This window comes from Trifolium pratense, linkage group LG5 (assembly GCF_020283565.1).
Source record: "Trifolium pratense cultivar HEN17-A07 linkage group LG5, ARS_RC_1.1, whole genome shotgun sequence".
NCBI lineage: Eukaryota > Viridiplantae > Streptophyta > Magnoliopsida > Fabales > Fabaceae > Trifolium > Trifolium pratense.
Genome location: NC_060063.1, coordinates 46,433,027 through 46,457,390, shown reverse-complemented (window position 1 = coordinate 46,457,390; position 24,364 = coordinate 46,433,027). Strand labels below are relative to the sequence as shown.

The 24,364-nt window shown below is 32.5% G+C and overlaps 4 protein-coding genes and 1 long non-coding RNA gene across 6 annotated transcripts; 2 read left to right on the top strand and 3 right to left on the bottom strand.

The window, feature by feature from the left end:
* Positions 1–556: 556 nt before the first annotated feature.
* On the top strand, positions 557–2,190 carry LOC123883498. Its single transcript, XR_006800223.1, has 4 exons — positions 557–661; positions 1,504–1,815; positions 1,926–2,010; positions 2,109–2,190. It is a non-coding gene; the product is annotated as an uncharacterized LOC123883498 (long non-coding RNA).
* A 1,534-nt stretch (positions 2,191–3,724) lies between these two features.
* On the top strand, positions 3,725–4,486 carry LOC123886801. Its single transcript, XM_045936086.1, has one exon. The coding sequence runs from the start codon at positions 3,725–3,727 to the stop codon at positions 4,484–4,486; it is 762 nt and encodes a 253-aa protein (XP_045792042.1).
* Positions 4,487–4,700: 214 nt separating this feature from the next.
* On the bottom strand, positions 4,701–8,510 carry LOC123886800 (putative leucine-rich repeat receptor-like serine/threonine-protein kinase At2g19230). Its single transcript, XM_045936085.1, has 9 exons — positions 8,387–8,510; positions 7,872–8,276; positions 7,380–7,538; positions 6,708–6,925; positions 6,457–6,583; positions 5,952–6,014; positions 5,682–5,871; positions 5,517–5,523; positions 4,701–5,207 (listed from the first exon to the last, which is right to left on the bottom strand). The coding sequence occupies exons 1-9, from the start codon at positions 8,487–8,489 to the stop codon at positions 4,806–4,808; spliced, it is 1,674 nt and encodes a 557-aa protein (XP_045792041.1). The 5' UTR covers positions 8,490–8,510; the 3' UTR covers positions 4,701–4,805.
* A 1,009-nt stretch (positions 8,511–9,519) lies between these two features.
* Positions 9,520–14,892, bottom strand: LOC123884512 (probable LRR receptor-like serine/threonine-protein kinase At1g05700). 2 transcript variants are annotated; one of them, XM_045933621.1, is made up of 13 exons: positions 14,772–14,892; positions 13,622–14,168; positions 12,742–13,223; positions 11,989–12,127; positions 11,831–11,902; positions 11,677–11,748; positions 11,520–11,600; positions 11,276–11,418; positions 10,968–11,185; positions 10,700–10,826; positions 10,522–10,584; positions 10,253–10,442; positions 9,520–10,095 (listed from the first exon to the last, which is right to left on the bottom strand). In XM_045933621.1, the coding sequence occupies exons 1-13, from the start codon at positions 14,869–14,871 to the stop codon at positions 9,690–9,692; spliced, it is 2,640 nt and encodes an 879-aa protein (XP_045789577.1). In that variant the 5' UTR covers positions 14,872–14,892; the 3' UTR covers positions 9,520–9,689. The 2 variants fall into 2 exon arrangements, with proteins under 2 accessions (XP_045789577.1, XP_045789575.1); XM_045933619.1 differs by having other exon boundaries at positions 10,968–11,418; positions 14,772–14,879.
* A 3,693-nt stretch (positions 14,893–18,585) lies between these two features.
* LOC123884515 (LRR receptor-like serine/threonine-protein kinase IOS1) lies at positions 18,586–20,981 on the bottom strand. Its single transcript, XM_045933625.1, has 4 exons — positions 20,852–20,981; positions 20,211–20,748; positions 19,634–20,112; positions 18,586–18,985 (listed from the first exon to the last, which is right to left on the bottom strand). Exons 1-3 carry the CDS (start codon positions 20,946–20,948, stop codon positions 19,641–19,643), a joined length of 1,107 nt encoding a protein of 368 aa, XP_045789581.1. The 5' UTR covers positions 20,949–20,981; the 3' UTR covers positions 18,586–18,985; positions 19,634–19,640.
* Between the last annotated feature and the right edge of the window lie 3,383 nt (positions 20,982–24,364).

Below are 24,364 nucleotides of genomic sequence, written 5' to 3'. Positions count from 1 at the left end.
TAAGTCAAGGTGGAAAGTGTGTTAGTAATAAATAGTTGTACTCTTTCAGTGTCTACTCTTTACTTATGCATGTAAGGATACAAAATACGTAAAAATATCATTAACTGTGTTTTAGTTTATTAAAAACCACAATTTGGATTTATAATAAAAAAAAAAACCACAATTTGGAGGAAACTTAAAAGACCAAATATTAGAGTAAAAAAAGAATTATAACTAAATTTGGATTGGGTGATTAATGAACTTCACCAAAGGATGAATCGTTCTGAGAATCGTGAGTTTGATTTCTGGGTGGATAATTTCTCGGCCAGATTTTACCCACCTCACGACCGATCTCCAGATTTCAAGTGTTGAATTTAAAGTGAAATAGTGGGAGCAGCAGGGTTCGAACTCTAATTCCTGTATTTTACATACAATGTCTCTACTTACATCTCAGCTAATTGAGCTATGTTCTTGGGTGCGAGGGTCCATGCAAAAGTTAATTAAATGAAAAAGCTATAATTTCAAAATTCAAAACCTAGAATACTCTTTTTTTTCTTACACACACACATATCCCTAATTAAATGCTATCAGTACCTTTGAAAAAGAAAGAAATTAGCGGGAAGGCTGATACGATCAGGATCGAACTGTAACTCCGCTGCTACTGCCTCCGCTTCGCGTCTTGGTCAGCTCTCACACTGAACTCTAATGATCATTGATCTTAATCAATTTCATTTCTCCTCTATCATGCTCTTAGATATTATACATTTTACATAGGGTATGTAGGTTTTATTCATCATCATATGAAGTGAATACAGTAATAAACCTTCAATTTAGTCCTAAACTATCATACTGACTTCAATTTAGTACCTACTATTAAGATGTGAAGGACTAAATTGATGGATTTTTGCATATTTTGGGACTAAATTGACGAATTTCATATAGTCTAGGTATTTACTTACTGTATTTAGATAGTTTAGGGATAAAATTGGAGAAATTTTTGCATATTAAAGTGATGTTTTATTGAAATAGTGGAATTAAATATCGGCTCAGTTGGGCAAAATATAGCTGATAAACTATCTTATAGCTTATGGCGGATGAACTTATAGCAAATGCGAATAGCTTATTTGCCAACTTATAGCGATAAGTCGACTAATTGAATCTGTAGTGTTTGGTAAAATGAGTGGTTGAAGTAACTTATATAAATATGAAATGACATATAAAAGGATATGTTTAATTTTCTTTTTCAGAATGATAGGGGTAAAATTAAGGAAAAACAATAATTTATATAAGCTATAAGCTAATTGAATTAACTTAATTAGCTTATCAAAATAGGCTATAAGCTTGTGTCAAAAAAGTGTTTACGAATTACCATATTAATATACTATGCTAGTTTGTTGATACTCATTCATGTTTTGTGGCCTCTTCTTAGTTAGCTTCCGTTCACATACTTGCTATAATGTCATTCTAATTACTTTTCGCTAGAGGGATGCAAGATTCATGATTTTTATTTCCTTTCTGAGTTAGGTCCCTGGCGCATGAAAAGTGAATTCTTGCTTGAGAATGTCATAAGTGAATGCAGTTGTTAGCTGGGTAATGTTATTGCTAATTGAAAGAAATTGCCAGTTGATACGTGATATTCCTGAGGAAATCAAGACATTGGCTGTTTATGGTGATCAATTGAGAATTCAACAAGTGTTGGCTGGTTTCTTAATGAATGTGGTGCGCTATGCACCATCTCCAGATTGTTGGGTAGAGATTCATGTAAATGGTTGGGTAGAGATTCATGTATTTCCATGAATAAAACAAATTTCAGGAGGGCTCATTAGTCATTCCCGAGTAAGTGGCTTTTAAAATATCTCTGCATATTCCCTTAGGGGGGTTTGTGTCAATGTAGGTACTTGGCAGAGGTTTTAACTAATGGTTGTGTGATGATTTTGATGTCTTAGGTATCAAGCTCAGCTTCAGAAGAATTTGATGTATTTAGCTGCAATGCCTGATGAGCAGCCACAAACACCAGCCTTGCCTCCACAGGTAAAAATAGAGCCTAACTTTTCACTTGTAACTTGTAAGTTGTAAGAAATTTCTGTAACATCGGTTTAATTGCATTGTAATGGATTGAACTCATGCAGATGTCCCCTCACCCTTCGATGCAACAAGGATTCTATATGCGAGATCCTCAGACTGCAGCAATGGCTCAACAACAAGGAGAAGGTAATTCTAATTCGACACACATTTTTTCTTTTGCGTTCCTTGTTTGTGCTCTACTTATTTCCATGTTGGCTTGGTGATAATAGAAATAGTTGAGTAATCTTTTATATAGTCCTGTCGTTTAATATTATTAAACTACTAATTCATCTTTTCATCAGCGACTTAGTTACATTTTGTTTAGTATGAACCCATTTTAGCGATGTTGCATATTCAACCGTTGGGTCCTTATAGCTTGCACCCGCGGAAGTATTTGTCCATGATGGACCATGGATTTTAACCTTTGGACCCATCACATTCTCACCATCATTACATGCTGCACTCTTCACACGCAATCTTTCCCTCAAATGTGACCTCTCTTCACATCGGTTGGTGTACAATATAAAACGACTAATTTTCTGCCCATGTCACATATTAACAGGTTTTATCTCTTTCAACCTGCAAAATTACAAGTGTCAGACCCAGATTTAAAAACAACCAAATTCATTTCCCTGATTTTGCAGGATTTGTTTGTTTCTCAGTATCTTTTCTTTGTACCTGAACAACCTGAAAGATGATACTCTATTCGATTCCATTTGAAGTATTGTAACATCTTGGATTGTTTTTTAGCATCGCCTACTATTCCCATACAATTTTCTAGAAAACTTTCTAGAAAGTCACTTATCTCACAAGTGCCCTAAATCGATTCTTATAATTCTTCATTCAACCATATTATTCCATATCTGCAACCCTTAGGATCCCACTTATTCTAATATGAATTCAGTTAATTCACGTATCTTTTTACTTAGAAGCATGTCAATCTTGTTCATTGAATATGCTTTATGCACTTTTGATCACTCTCTGCCCCTTAGGAATTACCAAATCATGAAGAAGTAGAGTCACATTGTAGCTAGACTAATGCGGAAGGGCATTCAATTTATATTAAGCTGCAACAACATAACAAGTAGTGTGTAGCTCGAAGAGTAAATTCTAACTATCTCCTTGGTAGTATGGGCCCTTCTAGATTGTTCCTCGTATGTAGAGTCTAAACTGAATCTATGAATTGGGAAGGGCTACCATGCCCTTTATCTTTTCTTGTACTGATTCAAAAATATCTTATTACACATTTAGACACTGATATGATTTTCCCGTACAATTCCATTCTTATTAATAACACATTAGTTGGAGAAGCTATAGTAACTATCAAATAAATCTTTTCAACAATTAATATATATGCTAGTCATCGTGACATTGTGACGTGAGTGAGTCAACACATAACTAGTAGACTAAATGCATCCATCAAATTGGCTTTTAGCTAACAACTTATTTATATTTCATGCACATTATTCTTCCTAATAGTTTAGGAGGGAAATAGTGCTTTTAATTCAACATCACTCATACTACAGTAGTTGGCGCACAACTCTTTTCAGTTGGGAAAAAAGTGGGTAGAGGTGATTCTACATCTTTTTGGAACGAATTGTGGATTGGGGATCAATCTTTACGGCAGCGATTTCCTCGTTTGTTTGGTATTTCTAATAAAAAACAGGAGATGATTCATAATATGGGTATTTTGATTGATGGACAGTGGCAGTGGCAGTTGATGTGGCGCCGTAATCGATTTCAATGGGAAGAGGATCAATTCCGTGAGTTTGTTGAGATTATTGCTCCGTTTGCTCCCGTGGATAATCCTGACAGGTGGTTGTGGCTTGGCGATGGAATTCAAGGATTCACGGTTAAATCGGCATATGTGTTGCTGGAAAATTTGGTGCCGGTTAATCGGAATTTGCAACCTGTAGAGGTTTTCGTGTTCAACAGACTCTGGAAGTGCGCGACTCCTTCGAAGGTACGAGCATTTTCTTGGCAATTGCTGTTAAACCGTGTTCAGACAAAAGACAATCTTTTTAAGCGCAGGATGCTTCTTATTGATCAGCAGAACTGTGTGTTTTGTGGCCATATGACTGAAACAGCGGCACATTTATTTCTTCACTGTAACTTTACAGCAAAGGTTTGGTATGGTCTTACTAGTTGGTTGGGTTTAACGCTGATTATTCCTCCTAATATAGCCACTTCTTTTGCTATGTGGGCAACATGTGTTAATTCGAAAAAACAGAAGGCGGGAATGCGTTTGATATGGAGCGCGTTTATGTGGATCTTATGGAAAAGGAGAAACGATTGTGTGTTTAATAATACTGCTACTGCTGTTGAAGAGGTGTTGGAACAAGTTAAGGTACTGTCATGGCAATGGTTCATTGGGAGGATGGCAATGGGGCCGTGTATACTGTACGAATGGAAGTGGAATCCGATGGATTGCATGCATCGATGATGGGTGGGCTTGCGGGCTTGTTTTTTTTGCTGCAACTGTGTTTTGTGAATTGCTGTATTATGCTTTAGTGTTGCTGCGTTGCCTAGCTCTTTTGTGGCTATTTTGTTCTTTTGTTCTGCTGTAGCCTTTATGTATTCCTTTTCTTCTGCTTTATGCTCTTATAACATATCTTATGTTATATGAGTTTTGTTAATAAAAGTGTTCTTTGTTGCTCAAAAAAAAAAAAAAATTATTAATTCATACCATACAATCGATGACCACTATACTAGGACATTTAGTGTGACACTCAATACAGGATGAAGAAATCACCATATGGTGGTTACCTAGCTAAAGGACTAGTATTTGATCCAATAGATAAAGAAGTCAATTCATATATGGCCGCGCTTCCACTATTTCTCTGAACTATCTCCAAAGATACACAGTCCTTTAGCTCTGCCAATATTTGGCTCGTGTCTGGTCTTTCAACTGCAATTGCTGAAGTGCATGACATGGCTATCTCTACAACTTTCCATGCTGAATTGATGTTGAATTCACCCTGCAACCTCGCATCAACAATGTTTTGAATATCTCCACTTTTAACTATGGGAGTAACCCATTGAAGTATGTGAATGGTTTCTCCTGATGCTCTTCCTAGTGCTTTCTGGCCAGTGATCAATTCAAATAGAATTATCCCAAAGCTATAGATATCATTATTCTTATTCGTGTTTCCCGTTCTCTGAATCTATTATGAAAACAGACAAATAAACTACATAAGTGATCCTTAAGCTTATGTATTGCTTCTTTCTTTCTCATTTTAGAAAATATTGACCAAAATAAACAAATCTTTTGTCTAGCTAGTATCAATAACTTATCAAGAGTATCCCAAAAATTTTATTTAGAAAGATTAAGAAGCATATTGATAAATTTATCAAACATGTTTGCATTATATTACATTTAATCTATATGGTAAACTAGTATATGTAAAAATCTACACTAAAATGAAACAAATATACTAATCTAACTTTATGCACACTAGATGTCATATAATTACTTGGCCACTGAAATATTTGCACAATCATTTATTTTGCTACTATACAAAGCTAATTAAAATTGTATTAAACTAAAGACTTGTTAATTAAAACATTGTATAAAAAAGTCATAAATCCACTGCTTGAAATTTGGTTAATCTAATTTGAATTTTTATATTACGACTTACTCTGGATCAATGTAACCAAATGTACCAGCAGGGCGTGTAGATATATGAGAATCAACATCGTTACCAAAAGCTCTACTTAGACCGAAATCTGCTATCTTGGCATGCATCTTATCATCTAGTAATATGTTGGATGGTTTCAAATCTCTATGCACAATAGGTGGTTTACATCCATTATGTAGATAATCCAGTCCTGAAAATCCACACTAATTAAAAGCAATGTAAAGGTACACAATATAAGAAAGATGTTTCCATAAATAGTACATGCATTACCGTGTGCTGCATCAACTGCAATGTTTAGTCTCTCATTCCATGTTAAGATATTTGAATTTTCCACTGCATACAAATAGATGATAAGATGGTCAATAGTATACCCTTGGTCAATAATATTTAAAACAAAGGCATAAGAAAAAAAAATCATTTTTCTTGCACTTCTCCCTGCCTTATTCATAATCCTTATTGTCCATACGGATAGTTCAGTGGTAAGGATTTGACTTTGTAACTTCAAGCGACGGAGTTTAAATTTTATATAAGACAGTTGTAAAATGGTCAATAGTATACCCTTGGTAATACTAATTTCTCCTTTCCCAATATTTTTCAAAAATAATCTATGTTATTACAATAATAAAAACTATTCTGCACTAATTTTTTTAACTGGTATTGTATTCTACCCATGCTAATGTTATGTCAATTTAGTTGATAAAAAAAGATTCTTCACATGTTAACCTTTAAAATGTAGATAAACTGGAAGTAGTAAATCTATAATATAATAAATTACCGAATAAGAGTTGTTGGAGATTTCCATTGGCCATATATTCATAAACCAATGCTTTGATTTCACCTTCATCACAATATCCAAGGTGGGAGACCAAATTTCTATGATGAACAATCGTTAAAAGTTGTGCCTGCATTTTAAATTTTATCTCTAACGTTAACTTTGAAAATAATGCAGGATTCTCCTTTTGAATATTACTTAACTAAAATAAATATTGATTATTTTGTTTTTCTAACTTGAATACAATTTCTAACCTCTGATTGAAACTCCTTATAACCTTGCATTGATGATGGTGAAAGCCTCTTAACAGCGACTTGAGTTTGATCTTGTAGAGTGCCAAAGTAAACTTTTCCAAATCCTCCTTCTCCAATTATAGTTTTGAAGTTATCAGTAATATTGAGAATTTCAGTATAACTGAATGCTTGATGTTTTGATTTCATTGAACCCTTTTTCTTAGAATTTGAAGACGTAACTACAACAGTGATAAAGAAAATTCAATAAAAATATGCAAGGATGTGGAAAAATATTGTGGCAGAAAAGCTATAAAAGTTTCAGACGAGATAAAACATTACTCAACACATGATTGTGGTAGTTTTACATGTGTTTCTGGGTTTACAGGGGAAGAGGGATATTTTTTTGACACAAGAGGAATTGAGTTGGAGAGGAGGGCTGAGTATGAAATAAGATTCTCCACAGTAAATTTTTTTCTGCATGCATGCATTAGATATATCCATGGTGATTGAATCTAGAACAGACGGTGTAAGTTTTAATGAAAATTTTAATTTGTTTTAAATTTAAAATACCGAGCTTGAAATTTGAACCAATGGATTACTACACTATTTTCATAGTATAAACAAGGCCTACTCGTCCCTATTTATAGTCTTATTTGATAATATGAACCTGTTCCTTTGTCCTCCAAGAATTACCTTTTTGTCTTCTGAATCTCCAAACCCCAAGAGAAATCAAGAGGATTACAATTAATGCTGAAAATGATGCAATAAGTGGTACAGACAAATGCTTCTTTTTGCATGATTCCGTCGTACAAAGACCAGGGTTATCATCCACACTGAAAGAAGTCGAAGGTGCTTAGACATTATTTATAGTATCATTGTTGAATGGTGATTTTTGCATTACATTGCTTTGAGTGAAACTAAGATTCACATATTTTAAGTAAGGTGTTGAGTTCGAGTCTTTTGGATAAAAAAAATTGAGGTTAACAAGGGAGACTAAAATGATTAGTCATCCAAAAATAGCATAGTTATCCAAAAGTAGAAGGTCTAGTTTATAACTCTGAACTGAAACCATGCTGATATTAGGAAGTAGAAAAACTCAATTATCATTGCTGAATTCAATGTTATAATGATTATAGGAAAAATAAGCTTTATTGCAAATCTGTCTTTTTGGTAAATATAATGTGCCAGTGTTAACAAGACATGGTTGTATATAATCCTGTGATGGAGTGTAAATGATCTCACTGGTTTGGATAAATGATAAATTGGTGAACTTCACTGTATCCCACACATTAGCTCCAAGATGAAGATCAAATTGTGGTGGCTTATTTAGATTATCATAATTTCCATAGTAGAATGAAGTTCTGATTAAATATTTAGTACCACTTGTTACCTTTATTTTGTAACAATTTCTCACCCCACTAGGAAAGCTCCTCACATATTCTAGTAACTCTTGACTAAGCTTTTCAGAATTTCCTAACCTCTTACTTACACCAGTATTTATGAATTTGGCATCTGAAATGTAATTTATGCCTGTGCTCCTATCAGAATAGGTCACATCTTCAGGTAGACCACAATCTAAGCTAATGAATCCTGATATATATAAATAGATGAACACATTGACATAACTTCAGCTACAATAATAATAACATCTATGTGATATAAAATAGATGTTGAAAATTAAATTCATAAACAAAATGAACCTGATTGATCTTGAGCAATACTGGAAACCAAAATACTAGTAAGGACACCCAGCAATACTGAAAGAAAATGCAGTAACATTCTCATCGTTATTGTTTGCTTCATTAGGAATACAATTTAATGATGACGAATGATAATGCTATTACAAGGAAGATTTTATATATAATTTTAAATTATATTATAAATTCATTTATTTTCTAGTTGATCAATAACAAATTATTTTTTATCTTCTTTCAAATGCAACTGTTATATATAAAAGACGTTGCTTGATACATTGAAGTACTCAACCTGTCACACACTGACACATAGATGATATAAAAAATAAGGAACTGTCATATTCATGCTTTTTCATATCCCTCTTGCACATTTCTAATTTGTAAGACATTCCTTAAAAAACCTAAAAAAATTGTACAGGAATGGTGAGAATAAGACAGTACGTTGAATATAACTCTCTTAAAAAAAAGTAGGGAAATTATTAAGGGTTAGACGAATGGTGCAAAGCTAAGTAATGTTGATCACACAAATATCAATTTTTATAAAATATATAGTTGAACCAAATCACTTGCATAAAAACAATTGTATCTTGTTAATATAAATCACCTCTTTTTAAAAAGTTTTGATTTGATTAGAGGGAGACATAAAACTTTTTTTTATAAGCAGGGGAAGCATAGACTTTTTCAGTAGTAGTTGACTAAGTCAACTCTCTTTCCCTCCCTTAGTTTACACACACTTACACATACTCCTCATTTTTAGTATCGTGACTTCAACAGTTAGGATATTAGCTGCCTTGTGACATAGTATATCAGCACACAATTAGTAAAATACGTGCATCAATCAAATTTTGGTTTAGTGTAACAACAAACAAAATTTGAGGACAATAGTGGTGGCTTTTAAGTGTGTGATAGTGTTGGTTTTTTATTATTCTCCTTATAACTATTGGTTGTTGTATTTTATATTAGTTGATGTACAAACAGTTTACTTGTGCAACAAGTAAGCAATAGGTAATTAGTTGTTTAAACCTGTTGCCCCTAATGCAAGTTACTAGGAGTTAGTTATTATGTTAGTTAGGAGGTTATAACCGGTTAACTTTGTGAAGTTTGTATAATTCTCTCTTACTTTTTAAGTCCCAAAATCCTTTTCAAAGAGCAAGTGCACTAAGCAATTTATTTATTTTTTCATGCAAATTATTCTTTCTGATAGCTTAGGAAAAAAATAGAGATTCCATAAGCATCACTCATACAATAGTAGTTGACACACTAATTCTTTTATTCCTATACAGGATAAACATATCATTATAAATGGTGGTTATCTGGCTAATAAAGCGGTTTCAGATACAGTAGCAAAAGAAACCAATTCATCTATAGCTCTTGTGTTTCCATAGTTTCTCTGAACCATATCCAAAGATAGACATTCTTTTAACTCTGCTAATATTAGGCTCATGTCTGGTCTTTCAACTGCATTTGGCGAAATGCATGACATAGCAATCTCTACAACTTTCCATGCTGAATTGATGCTAAATTCACCCTCCAACTTTGGATCAACAACATTTTGAATATCTCCTCTTTCAATTATGGGAATAACCCATTCAAGTATGTTAATGTTTTCTCCACCTGCTCTTACTATTGCTTGACGACCGGTGATCAACACAAATAGAACTATTCCAAAGCTGTACACATCATTCTTTTTATTTGTGTTTCCTGTTCTCTGAACTCTATTATGAAAAGAAATAAATAAGATGCATATTGGTTAATTTATCTCAACTATTTAACATCAATATAGTGCAAACTGCAAACAAGATTGGCCTGTGAAATGCTATTAAAATATTGAAGTACGGTTAATCTAATTTGATTTTTTAGATTAGCACTTACTCAGGATCAACGTAACCAAATGTACCGGCAGGGCAGGTGGATATATGAGAATCAATATCATTAACAAAAGTTCTACTTATACCAAAATCAGCAATCTTGGCATGCATGTTTTCATCTAGTAATATGTTTGAAGGTTTCAAGTCTCTATGAATAATAGGTGGTTTACATCCATTGTGCAGATAATCCAATCCTGAAAATTCACACTGAGTGCAATGTAAGGGTGCACAATGCAAGAAACTTGAAAGATTTTGCCATAAACAATACATTACCGTTTGCGGCATCAACTGCAATGTTAAGTCTCTCATTCCATTTTAAGATATTTGTATTTTCCACTGCATGCAAATTATATGCATTAGTCTTGATACTTCAAATATTGCCCTGCCCTTACCTTATTCATACTCCTTCTGTACTAAAACATTAAAAACCTAAGGACAAAACATAAATTACCTAACAAGTGTTGGTGGAGATTTCCATTGGCCATGTATTCATAAAGCAATGCTTTGATTTCATCTTCATCACAATATCCAATGAGAGGGACCAAATTTCTATGATGAACAATCATTAGAAGTTGTGCCTGCATTTTAAATTTTATATCTTACAAAATTAACTATGAAAATAATGCAGAATTCTCAATGTGAATATTGTTGGATACGCAACACATGTAAATCTAATTAAAATGCTAATATGTGAGGCACACTCCACTTAAATATCTAACCTCTGATTGAAATTCCTTGTAACCTTGCACTGATGATGGTGAAAGCCTCTTAACAGCGACTTGAGTTTGATTTTGTAGCGTGCCAAAGTAAACTTCTCCAAATCCTCCTTCTCCAATAATAGTTTTGAAGTTATCAGTAATATTGAGAATTTCAGTGTAACTGAATGCATGCTGTTTTGGTATCAGTGAACCTCTTTTCATAGAATTTGTAGACGTAACTGCAGTAGTGATAAAAGATATGCAAGAATGTGAATAAGAACATGGACAAGGAAGAAAAAAAGTAAAAATTGATATCATAATTAAAATACCTTTATGTCTTCTGAATATCCAAAATCCAAGAGAAATCAAGAGGATTGCAACAATTATTGCTGAAATCGAAGCAATCAGTGGTACATGCGAACTCTTCTTTCTGCAGGATTTCGTCGTACAAAGACCAGAGTTATCATCCATGCTGAAAAGAAGTCAAAGGTTCTTACACATTAGTTTCCATAATATTGGTGATATTTGCATTTTCTTGAACAAATTTGATGATATTCGCATTAATGAGTATACCTAAGTGACAGTGATTTAGTTTTTGATCTCTCAAGCAGTCCACTTGGAACTAACCCGGTAAGTTTGTTCTTCCCTACATTTCTGATAGCATAGGACAAATATGAAACTTTATTTTCTTATCATAGTAATCAAGGATTTTACATTTCATGGCACTTACAAGACTTTTAGTGAATGCAGTTGTATCAGAAAATCAGGTAAGGGACCATTTAAGCTATTGTTTGATAAATCCCTGAAAATAACAATAGAGTTACAATTTGAATCTCCAACAAATTAAGATAATAATTTTCAAATTTAATGGATTAGGAACTCACAAGTACTGTAACATAGTGAGCTTTGATATGGAAGATTCTATTTGCCCTATCAATCCACTTGAAGACAAATTCCTGGTTGCATTTTCAAATATAATTTTAGAGGATAATACTGAAAATTTTGAATTTATGCATATGCATGGTTTATTATATAGACTTACAAAGATGTGATTCTAGGGGGATCATAGCCATCAATACTACAGTTTAGGCCTTCCCACATATACTTCAAAGGACCACATGGATCTCCTTGCCAATTTCTAGCCACCCCATAAGCATTCTTGATATTTTTTATAGCATCAACTAGTATTTGGCAGCCAAAAAAACAGTTCAAAAGGATTTCAAGCCAATTTACACACAGTTGACACTAAAAATTCAAATACAACCAATGTCCCTTTCTGTTAAAAAAATCACGAAAATTAAGAAAAATTGGTAATACGTAGTATTAAATTGAATTAAATATGTTTTTAGTCTCTACATTTATGTGTCTTTTTTAGATGAGTCCCTATTTAAAATTTATGGTTCTTGCTAATGTGTGCCTTAAGGGCACATGCCAAGGTTAAATTGCACTTTTGGCCATCTAACTTTCACAAACTTGCGATTTTGGCCCTCTGATTTTCATAATAGCACTTTTGACCCCTAAGTTTAGCCCATTTTGCAAAAGGATGACGCCGCTGATTTTGACCAAGTCAACCACACATGGCAAGTGACTCACATGCCATGTTAGCATGTCTGGCCACATATGCTGACGTGACATGTGAGTCATTGTTCATGAGGCAAGAAAAAGACGAGTGCTCATTGCACAACTTTATTATAGATTACAGAAAAAAGATGTAAAATAAGGAAATGTATGTTGGTAAAGAAGTCTTTCTTCATAGTATGGTTTTTCTAATAAAATAAAGGGCTAACTAACTTACCATCATCCTGTTGAGTTTCTGATTGTGAGAAGTCTTTTACTTTATAAACCTCAATAGCATTGAGGATGGGTGGAAGTGTTGAATTCTTTGTCTTAGAAAGGGAAACTTGATACCTTGCTGCTCCGGTTAAAGGTGTTGTAGTTAATATGGTATCTGCTGACCGGTATCTAGGTGTCATAGGTCCATACAAAAACTCTCCATTTATTGTGATATTGAAAGCTCTAGTTTCATTTGCTGCTAACTCTTCTACCTCATTAAAGTGCAGGTAGAGGTAGTATTGGTCATTTACATTATCTGCTTCCCATTCTAATTCTAAAGGGGCACTGACATTTACTGGTGTAGCAGCAGTGCTCATCACAATTGCTGGTGGTTTATAATTATTTTCAAGTAATAGACCATCATTGTTAAGTGACGCGCTTAATTGTTTCATAGCATGTGGTTGAAAAGTAAACCAGAGGCGATCGTAAACATCATCTTTGTACCTGTTGTTTGTTCATGACCAAAACATTTATCAGTAATTGACTTTGATGTTATTTATTTATAGGTTACATTGACTTTTGGTCCACCTATTTTGACAAAAATTAACATTTAGTCCCTTGATTTTAAAAATCAGATTTTGGTCTCCTATTTTACAATCTCAAAGTGGAACTATATATGCTGCCTTCGAGTTATCGTGTTTCTCAGGCTCGAAAGTCTCAACAACCATGATATAATTAGCTTATTTTAGAGACGAAGATCAATGACGGGATGTTGGAGGAGCTCAGTGGAGAGCAGCGGAGGTTTAAGAAAGTTTGTAAAGAAAGGGATACCTGCAAAAACCTGATTTTAAAGTTTCTAATAATTGTTTCGTATATAAAAGATCGGAGGTAGTATTATTTACCTGTATTCTAAGTTTGTGATGGAATTGGGACTTAAACCCAATCGTAAGAATTCTAATAATACTGATTCAGCTGAGCGCGTGACATAAGTATCATTGTTTAAAGTTCTCAATTCTATAGCTGAAATGAATGGTGTCCCTTTGCCAGTGTTAACAAGACATAGTTGTATGTAATCTAGTGATGGAGTGTAAATCATCTCACTGGTTTTAATGACTGATAAATTTGTGAACTTCACTGTATCCCACACATTAGCTCCAAGATGAAGATCAAATTGTGGTGGCTGATTTAGATTATCATAGTTTCCATAATAGAAAGTAGCTCTGATTAAATATTTAGTACCACTTGTTACATTTATTCTGTAACAATTTCTCACCCCACTAGGAAAGCTCCTCACATATTCTAGTAGCTTTTCACTAAGCTTTTCAGAATTGCCTAACCTTTTACTTACACCAGTATCTATAAATTTGGAATCTGAAATGTAATTTATGCCTGTCTTCAATGCAGAATAGCTCACATCTTCAGGTAGACCACAATCCAAGCTAATGAATCCTGATATATATAAATAGCTAAATGAACACATTAAGATAACTCCAGCAACAATAAAAAATTTCTAGTAAAAATTCATAAGCTACTCCGGTTCTATATATATAAGAGAAAACTTACTTCTTAGATTCATTAAGAATCTAATGTATCTAGACCATATTATGGATTAGATACATTAGATTTTTTTTTTTTTGACAAACATATACATTAGATTCTTAATAAATCTAAAAAGTAATATTTCTCTTATATATATATATATATATATATATATATATATATATATATATATATATATATATATATAGGACCGGAGGGAGTATTATGTTAATTCATAAGTTCTCGCTAATACATAAAAGCTTATTTATTTGTATGATTTTTCTATAGTAAGTTTAATTTGTATTGAAACTTGTGCATTTTATATTAAATGTATAACTTTAATAAATAAATTGTTTTTCAATAAAAAAAGTACTACTTGGTTGCTTTAACATGTGCAATATTGCTTCTGCCGAAAAACAAAATGTGTAATATTGCACATGTTAGACAAACCCTTACTTGTATAAGTTTTTTGCATAAACTCAAAAATAACTCAATCCAAACGAGCCGACAAACCTGATTGATCCTGAGCTTGTATCAAAACCAGAATAGTAAGGACACCAAGCAATGCTGAAAGAAAATGCAATGACATTCTAATCATTATTGTTTGCATCATTAGGGACACAATTAATGAATGATGAGTACTAATGCTATACAAGGAAGATTTATATATAGTAAAAGACATTGCTTGATATTAAAGAATTCAACCTGTCACACACTCACATAGAGATGATGTAAAAATAAGGAACTTTCACATGTTCATGATTTTTCATATCTCTTTTTCACATTTTTAAACTCCATAAGAAACCTTAAAGGAAATTGTGGTAAGGAATGGTGAGAAAAAGACAGTGTTGACTAAGTCCACAACTCTTTGATTGCGGCGCAAGCAAAGAGGACTGAAGGGGTTAAGTTGACTCAAGCAACCAAGTCAATTAACTTTGAATCTTTCTTTGAGTTAGAATCCTTTAAAGCGTAAAGTGATAAAACTGTAGCAAATCATCATTAAAAATTGTAGATGGAGATATCATACAGTATAATTTATTTATTTCTTTGTTTGAATTAAATCAGTTTGTCATTTGATTTTTATTAAAAAATGGGGATATCATATCATGTATTTTTTTTTTTTTGAGTCAAGTAGTCTGGTAGCTAGTATATTATGTATAGTTAAGATAATAAAAGACTTAATTAGTAAAATGGTCCATTAAAGATATTTTTAGTTTCACATTTATCCCTTAAAAAAAAAGTCTGAATAGGTCCCTTAAAGAAAAAAATGTCTGAATAGGTCCCTTAAAGCATATCCGTTAATCAGTTTGGTCCTATTCTGACTTTTTTTTATGGACCAAACTGATTAACGGATATGTCTTTAAGGGACCTATTCAGATCTTTTTTTTTTTAAGGGACCTATTCAAACCTTTTTTTCTTTAAGGGACCAATCTGAAACAAAAAATATCTTTAAGGGATCATTTTACTAATTAAGCCATAATAAAATAAGGTACAAAACTGTCATTTTCGTTAACTTATTTTCTTTATTAATTTTTTTTGTCAAGTAGCCTAGTGGCTAGACTCTCACAAATTTAAATGTGAAGAAATATGGAATCCGGAGATCGAACTCCCAGGCCACTACAATAATATCCCTAGTAACTATCATTTGAGCTATACTTATGAGACTCCTTTATTAATTTTTATTCAGCCTAACAAGCACTGTCTAGTGTTTGTCAAAATTTATGTTTTCTAAAAACATTTATGTAATAGAAAGTAGCTCTTATTAAATATTTAGTACGGTCAGTGGGCGAGGAGGGTGACGGCCCTAGGCCCCCAAGTAAAAGGGCCCCAAATTTTTTTTTAGGGATATATATTATATATGTCAATAATATAAAATAAATAAATATCAAAATTCTTGTGAAAATTTAAAATAATATGTTTAAATATCTTGTGAAGATTTTAAATTTAAATATATGTTATAATTATATTTACGATAATAAATTGTTAGAAAGTTATTGTTTATATTTTTGTTTTGAATGTGTCAAAAAAATATTTTTGTTTAGGATTTTTTAAGATCTGTTTCTTTTATAAATATATATGATTTGCTTCTTTTATAAATAGAAATAAAACATAAAACAACTTTTTACACTTTCAATGCATTGAATGCACAAGTTTCAAGACAAAATTTCCTTTTTGGTATGCTTAACACCGGGTGCACTATTTAACATTTTCCTTATAAATAATATATAAGATTTGCTTATTTTTGTTATCCAAATGTTGCAATTGCTTATAGAATTCTCTTAACTATGTCTGTGACTGTTGCATCTGCAGAAAGAAATTTTTCAAAGTTAAAATTATTGAAAAATTACTTGAGATCGTCAATGTCACAAGAAAGGTTGAATAGTCTAGCCATTTTATGTATTGAGAAAGATATGATAGAACACATTGATATAGAAATAATTATTAGGGAATTTGCATCTAAAAATGCTCTTATGAATTGTTTTGTATGAGTATTTTGATATTAAATAAAAAATTCAATCTTTATTAGCAATTCAATTTTTTTATACTATTTAATAGTTAGACCCAAATTTTAAGGTCACCCATAAGCCACCAAAACCTTAGAAACAGGGCTGAGTACGGTTTCCGTGAGCATAACTCAGTTGGTAGAAACATTACATGTTATATGCAGGAGTTTGAACCCCGATACTCCCACTTATTCACCTTAAAAATGTGGAACTTTAACGGTCTAACCACTAGGCTATTTGACGAAAAAAAAATTGTACCACTTGTTACATTTGAATTAAGTACCTTTCTTTTCTTTATTTTTTTTATATGAGAATGAGTTAATGTGTTTTTAGAGTATTTATTTATTACTGATTGTAGAAAAATATGCACTATAATTAGGGATATGTTTGGGAGAAAAAAAATTAATGCATTGGAAATTTGAAGGGAGTCTTATAAAAAATATAAAAATAAAAAATAAAAATTTGAAGGGAGTAATATATTTAGACTCTGTTTGGAATGAAATGGAGTGGAATGGAATAAATCTCCATTCCATCGTTTGGTTATATTTTAAAAAGGAGAGTAACGAAATTGAAGGTGTAAGTGATAGTATGAGATCAAATTCATTTCATCCTATTTCATTATTATTTTTCAAATCCAAACAATGAAACATTATTTTATTTCATCTCTTTCCATTCCATTCCATTTCATTCCATCAATCCAAATATAGCCCATGGACAGACGTACTCTATGTTTGGATTGATGGAATGAGATGGAATGAAATGGAAAAGAATAATGTTTCATTGTTTAGATTTGTAAAATAATAATGGAATGAAATGAAATGAAATAGGATTGAATGAATTTCATCACATACCACCACTTACCTTTAATTTTGTTCCTCTCCTTTCTAAAATATCCAAACAATGGAATGAAATATTGATTTCATTCCGCTCCATTCCATTCCACTCCACTTTATTCCACTCCGCTCCATTCCATTATATTCCGTTAATTCAAACATAGTCTAAAGGCTATGTTTGGATTGGTGGTAAAGAATGGAATGGAATGAAATGAAGTGGTAACTAACGAAGTTCTATTGTTTGGATTTGCAAAAAATGAATGGAGTGGAATGGAACACAATGGAACCCATTCCATCCCATACCATTCAATCTTCTAATTTTCTTTCCCCTCCAAATTGGGGTGTATGCAATGGAATGAATATTTATAAAATATATCCAAACAATGGAATGATATCTTTACTCAATTTCGCTCCGTTCCCCTCCATTCCATTATTTTTCATTCTGCTTCATTCCATTTTATACTACCAATCCAAACATAGCCTAAAGGTATACATGAAGAATTAATATAGCAAGCATTGATCTATAAGGTATACATGCAAATTAACCAATGAATTACTACATCATTGATAGTATAAACAAGGTCTTAAATATACTTACAACCTCCAACAAATAACTAAAATCAAATCAAAGAGCTCATCCCTATTTATTGGCCTATAATTGAGAACATGAACATGTTCCTATGCACTCTCAGAAGTACCTTTCTGGCTTCTTAATATCCAAAGTCCAATTGAAATCAAGAGGATTACAACTTAATGCTTAAAATCAAGTGGTAACTTCCTTCATGACTTTGTCTTACAAAAACCAAGGTTATCATCATCAACACTGAAAGAAGTCAAATAAAGGTGCTTAGACCAGATACAGTATTCACTTAATGAATTTAGAAAGTAAATTTAGTTAAAGCCTTTTAGATGTTTTATTTTTAGATAGCTATGATATATGGGTGAAATATCCACAGGTATGACATTAAACTTGTAAGGAAAAACCAATCATTAGGCAATCCAATGGACCGGATACTGGCTGTGAAAAAAAAAAAAAAAAAACTTAAATGGATGATGTGATTCTTGGGCAACTATTTTTATTGAAATGAGAGTTCAAGTACAAGAAGTACAAAGAAGTCAATAATACAAAAACACTTTACACCAGGTCCTAAAACAATACCAAAGGCACAAAACTAACAACTAAACAATTACAAGAGACCACCCAAAATCAATCAACTACTTCCAAACCCAAAGACAGATAGCACAAGACAAGGGAACCTCTCCACACCAATTTTAGTAATCTTCCACCACTGCTGTTGATCCCTTCCATATGACAAGGACAAGCAGAATCACAAACATATATACAAACTGACACAGAAAACATAATAGCAGAGGAACCACCTTCAAACAGCTACAACAACAGAAAATCAATGACAGAAGTTAGAACTTAGAACCAAAACAAGCACCATCAGATTAAATTATTTTGCACAAAACATATATTCATTCATTGTTTCTATGTAATTATATTTTACCACATAGATTAAATTACATGTTCTATATCTACATGTTCAAGCGACAACAACTCAGTTGCTAGGAAAATTGCAATTTTCAGAGGTCGGGGTTCGAATATGTTATTTTCCACTTATTCATCTTAAAAGGTGAAATTATAACCACTAGACTACTTAAAAAAATATCTATATATACATGCAATTAATCAAATACAAATCCAAAACTATTTTTTTTTTTTGAATAAGCAAAAATGAATTATATTAACATCAAAAGAAAGTCTTGCCTAGCACAAGTTGTGCCAGACAAAACCACAAAGTTTTACAGTCCGCAGTAGTACATTGAATCAAAAGCTTAGTCGATGCCCAAAACTCAAAAATTAGCACCAATAATATCCAACTAGGTAAAACTACTACTCTTCTAGATATGAAAAAAAGAATCATTTGACCACATCAAAATAGATTTAAGCACAAATCTATATAGAGATGTCAATTTTCCTCTAAAAGCGAAAAAAGTAGTATACATGTTTAGATAAACTAAACGGCTAGCTTACCATTATCCTATGCAGTTTCTGATTCTGAGAAGTCTTTTATTTTATAAATCTCAACAGCATTGAGAATGGGTGGAAGGCTTGAATTCTCTGTCTTAGAAAGGCTAACTTGATACCTTGCGGCTCCGGTCAAAGGTGTTGCACTATTACTATATACGGTATATGCTGCCCGGTATGTAGGTATCACAGGACCATACCAAAATTTTTCATTCACTGTGATATTGAACGCTCTAGTTTCACTTGCGGCGAGCTCTTCAACCTCATTAAAGTATAGGTAAAGGTAGTATTGATCATTTACATCATCTGCATCCCAATAAAATTGTAAAGGGGCACTGGCATTTACTGATGTAACAGCAGTGCTCATCACAATTGATGGTGGTTTATGATTATTTTGAAGTAATAGATCATTATTGGTGCTTAAATTTTTCTTCCCATCCCACTGAAAAGGTGCCCAAATGCGGTCATACACATCATCTTTGTACCTGTTGTTCGAACATGACCAAAAAATAAATTAGTATTTGAAGTTAGCTAATAAATGTGCTGCTAGCCGACGACTACGTGCAATATGTATTCATGTTACCTGTACTGTAAGTTTGTGATGGAACCTATATCCAATCGTAAGAAGCGCGATAATACTGATTTAGGTGAGTCTGTGACATATATTGTATTGTTCAAAGGCCTCAATTCGATAGTTGAAATGAACGGAGTTCCATTTCCTGTATTAACAAGACATGGTTGTATGTAATCTTGTGATGGAGTGTAAATGATCTCCCTTGTTCTGTAGAGTGATGCATTTATTGTATCCCACACATTAGCTCCAAAATGAAGATCAAATTGTGGGGGTTCATTTAGATTATCATAGTTACCATAAAAGAAAGATGCTCTGATTAAATATTTAGTACCATTTGTTACATTTATTTTGTAACAATTTTTCACTCCATTAGGAAAACTCCTCACATATTCTAGTTGCTGTAGAACAGTGATATTATTGCCTATAGGTTGAATCCTGTTACTTACACCTGTATCTATGAAATTGGCATCTGAAATGTAATTTATAGTTGTACTGTTGCTAGAAAAGTTCAAATGTTCAGGTAGACCACAAGCTATGCTGATAAATCCTGAAACATGTATAAACAAAGAAAACTTCAGCTATAAATAATTAGTAACTACTATATACTATGTGACATGAAACAACTATTGTATACAAATTTATAACCAAACCTGATTGATCCTGAGCTTGTACTAAAACCAAAATAGAAAGGACGCCAAGCAATACCGAAAGAAAATGCAGTAGCGTTCCCATCATTGTTTTCTTCATTAGTATCAAAACAATTAATGATAAGTGATTATCCTATATAAGGAAGATTTCAATTTATAGAGAGTAGCATTTCTTTTTTTTGTCAGGAAGTGGCTAGAAAATTCCACCCATAAGGTGGATAAGTGGATGACCGGAGTTCCAACCCCGGCCCCTCCATATATAATGCAATGTCTCTGCCAATTTATAATTGCATTTCACTTTAATTTATAAGTGACATATCTATCAATTTTATAGATGGTGAGGAGTTCGATTTTTAGTTTTGTGTATGGAAAAAATTCAGTTAGAAGAAGAGAACTCACATTATGTGCTTCGCAAGTTCACCGATACAAATTAGTCATCGCTGATGGCGCTGAAAACTTCTAGTATGACTGGATAGTCGTTTTAATAAATGTACCTATTGCATTTTTTTTTATGTTGATGTGGTACTTGTTGTACTTATTCTCTTAGTATATTTCGATACAATACCACTTGTACTTTTATTTCATCATCAATGTATTGTGCCATACAAAATTTTCAAATTTTAGAATTGAAAGTTGGGTTTAATTCAACTTTACAAAATAGGCTTGTAAGATGATGATTATCTTTTGAATATAAATTTATGTTCAGACCAACTTACATCTGGTGTGAGACTTCTTAACACACATTCTGACACCAAGAACTATTGAGCTTGGTGCGTAGATATAAATAGTGGGTTGTCTGATAGCAGAAACCAGATAGTAGGTGACTCCAGGGGCGGAGCCCTTCATGGGCTGGACAGAGCCATGGCCCGCCCCAGAATTTTTAATTTTTTTTTCATAGGTATACTATTTAGCGGCGGTTATAAACCCCCGCTACATAGTCTGTGTAGTTTGTTAAATTTTGTTTCGTGGGGGTTTCAAACCATACAATCCAGTATTCTTTAACATGTTTTCAGTTTACGGGGGTTTAAAACAAACCCCCGCTAATATTAGGTCCCAGAATTCAAATATACTTTTTAATTTATTTTTTTAAGCATCCCTTCTAATGTTTTATTGTTTAATAATTTATAGATGTCTTAAAATGTGTAATTTATTTTTTCGAAGTATTCAAGTATATTTTTTTGGAGAAAAAAGTACTCAAATTTTTATTTAAAATAGAGTTTGTGCATAAAAATTCATGTTTGATCAATCTTTTGTTAAAAAAATTTAAATTTTTGTTAGAGAGATGCATATAATATTATAAACATAAATACAAAAACTAATTAAAAAGTATGAAATTTACACATTTGACATAAAATATATTTCATAATATATTTTTAAAATTTATTTAATAAACATGTTAATGGTCTACCTTTTGACTACTTTTGAGATATGCATACTAGACAAACTTTCGATATGATATATCTTTTTTTTAGTAATTTCTTTTGCATGTTCGATTTATATTTGTAGCGGCCCGCCCCAATTTTTCGGGCTAGCTCCGCCACTGGGTGACTCAATAGATTTTGGAGAGGCTCTGATACCATTTTAGAATTGAGAATTGAACCTAATTCAATTCTACAAAACCGGAGTATAAAATAAAAATTGTCTCTTACTTATAAACATGTCCAGACCAACACACATCCGAGGTATATTTTACTAGTTCAATGGTGTAATTTTCATTCCTGCGTATATTACCAATTCAATTGTAATAAATTATTTTGTAGTTGATTATAAACAACCAATTCTTTCTGATGTAACTTTTATATATAATAAAAGACGTTGCTAATTACTAAATCTCCATTTGACATGGGCTGAAGTTTGAATTGGCCGAATATCTATTCATTTTTTTTAGTCAAATTTCACCAATCTAGTATGGTATATTTTTAGGCGGTTGAATTTGAGTCGGTGCTTTACCTGGTATTCTTGGACTTTTATAGAGTTTCTTGGCATGAATATGTGTAGAAAAATAGATTGGTTGGTTGTTAATGACATGTTATTGTGTGGATTATTTAGAACTTTCAAAATGATATGATCTTTTCAGAGGAAATCTCTTATGATGAATATTTGCTAAACAGGGTAAAACTGTCAATTTGAAAACAGTTTATAGGTAAAAATCCTAACATCCCTTGTAACCTTGTTCCTTCTATGAGTGGGGGATGTACCACATTTGTACTGAAATTGTTAGAGTTTGTTGGGGTGTGTAGTTAGGTCTATGATTTATTTTTTTTGTTTGAAAGGGTAATATATATATATATATATATGGGGGCTGCTAACTTAGACCCAGTTGGCTCTAAGTTAGCAAGGTGCACCTTTTCAGTTGGACCAAAATACCCATTCTTTCTAATTAATTAACCAAATTACCATCAATGGACGCGGATCCAGTGTCGCGCGCGTACCGCAGTACCATGGTTACAGGCTGTTGATTTCCATCAGACAGCCAAGATCTGATCTCATCAAGACTGTCTGATCAATCAGACAGCCCAGATCATCCGAATCCATCAGATTCCAGCGCGTGCACCACACTGGATTACACCCTGGAGAGAGAAGAATCTACTTTTAAAAGCAGGACCCGTGTCGCTGTCTGATTGGCTGGGCGTGATTTTTTTCCATTTAATACTTTGAACTCAATTATTTCGTTGTAAAGTAATTTTTTATTTATTTTTTTTATACCAAAATTCATAATTTTTTTTCTCTACAAATAGAGACTTGGTTTGTTTGATTTGGACACAGAAAAAAAAACCCAATTTTTCACTACCTTAATCTCATTTTTCACTACCTTACATCAACTCACTGAAACCATTCTACCAGCAAAATGGTTTCAGATTACAACTCTCTGAAACCATTGTACCAGATAAATGGTTTCAGAAGCAAACACAATTAATAAATTACTCACTGAAACCATTCTACCAGTAAAATGGTTTCAGAATACAACTATGTGCAACCATTCTACAAGCTAAATGGTTTCAGAAGCAAATAACTAATAATCAACTTACTGAAACCATTCTACCAGCAAAATGGTTTCAGATTACAACTCTCTGAAACCATTGTACCAGATAAATGGTTTCAGAAGCAAACACAATTAATAAATTACTCATTGAAACCATTCTACCAGTAAAATGGTTTCAGAATATAACTATGTGCAACCATTCTACCAGTAAAATGGTTTCAGAAGCAAACATTAGTTTTTAATTACCGTTTTATCTCATTTAATTAACTAAAAATAGTTTCAGGTCTCCAAAAATTTCATAAAATATACCAAAAGTTCCAGAATATTATCTACTATTTTCCTGGTATAATGGTTTCAGTGAGTTGGTTGAGTGGTGCGTGTTAAATTACAACACACAAGTAACGTATTTAGTAGACAAAAAATGAGATTAAGGTAGTGAAAAATTGCGTTTTTTTTTCGGTGTCCAAATCAAACGAACCAAGTCTCTATTTGTAGACAAAAAAAAATTATGAATTTTGGTATAAAAATAAAAA

Excerpts from the sequence above, each read along its gene's own strand:
- LOC123886801 (XM_045936086.1), top strand. The coding sequence starts at position 3,725 with ATGGGTATTTTGATTGATGGACAGTGGCAGTGGCAGTTGATGTGGCGC.
- LOC123884515 (XM_045933625.1), bottom strand. The coding sequence starts at position 20,948 with ATGAAGAAAACAATGATGGGAACGCTACTGCATTTTCTTTCGGTATTG. Across the intron at positions 20,749-20,851 it reads ACAAGCTCAGGATCAATCAG|GATTTATCAGCATAGCTTGT; the intron begins GTTTGGTTATAA and ends TACATGTTTCAG. Across the intron at positions 20,113-20,210 it reads ATCACAAACTTACAGTACAG|GTACAAAGATGATGTGTATG; the intron begins GTAACATGAATA and ends TTCGAACAACAG.
- LOC123884512 (XM_045933619.1), bottom strand. The coding sequence starts at position 14,871 with ATGATGCAAACAATAATGATTAGAATGTCATTGCATTTTCTTTCAGCA. Across the intron at positions 12,128-12,741 it reads AGAAACTCAACAGGATGATG|TTGATGCTATAAAAAATATC; the intron begins GTAAGTTAGTTA and ends GCCAAATACTAG. Across the intron at positions 11,749-11,830 it reads CTCACTATGTTACAGTACTT|GGATTTATCAAACAATAGCT; the intron begins GTGAGTTCCTAA and ends TGTTATTTTCAG.
- LOC123886800 (XM_045936085.1), bottom strand. The coding sequence starts at position 8,489 with ATGAAGCAAACAATAACGATGAGAATGTTACTGCATTTTCTTTCAGTA. Across the intron at positions 7,539-7,871 it reads ACCATGTCTTGTTAACACTG|CACCTTCGACTTCTTTCAGT; the intron begins GCACATTATATT and ends ATAATGTCTAAG. Across the intron at positions 6,584-6,707 it reads ATAAGGAGTTTCAATCAGAG|GCACAACTTTTAACGATTGT; the intron begins GTTAGAAATTGT and ends TTTAAAATGCAG.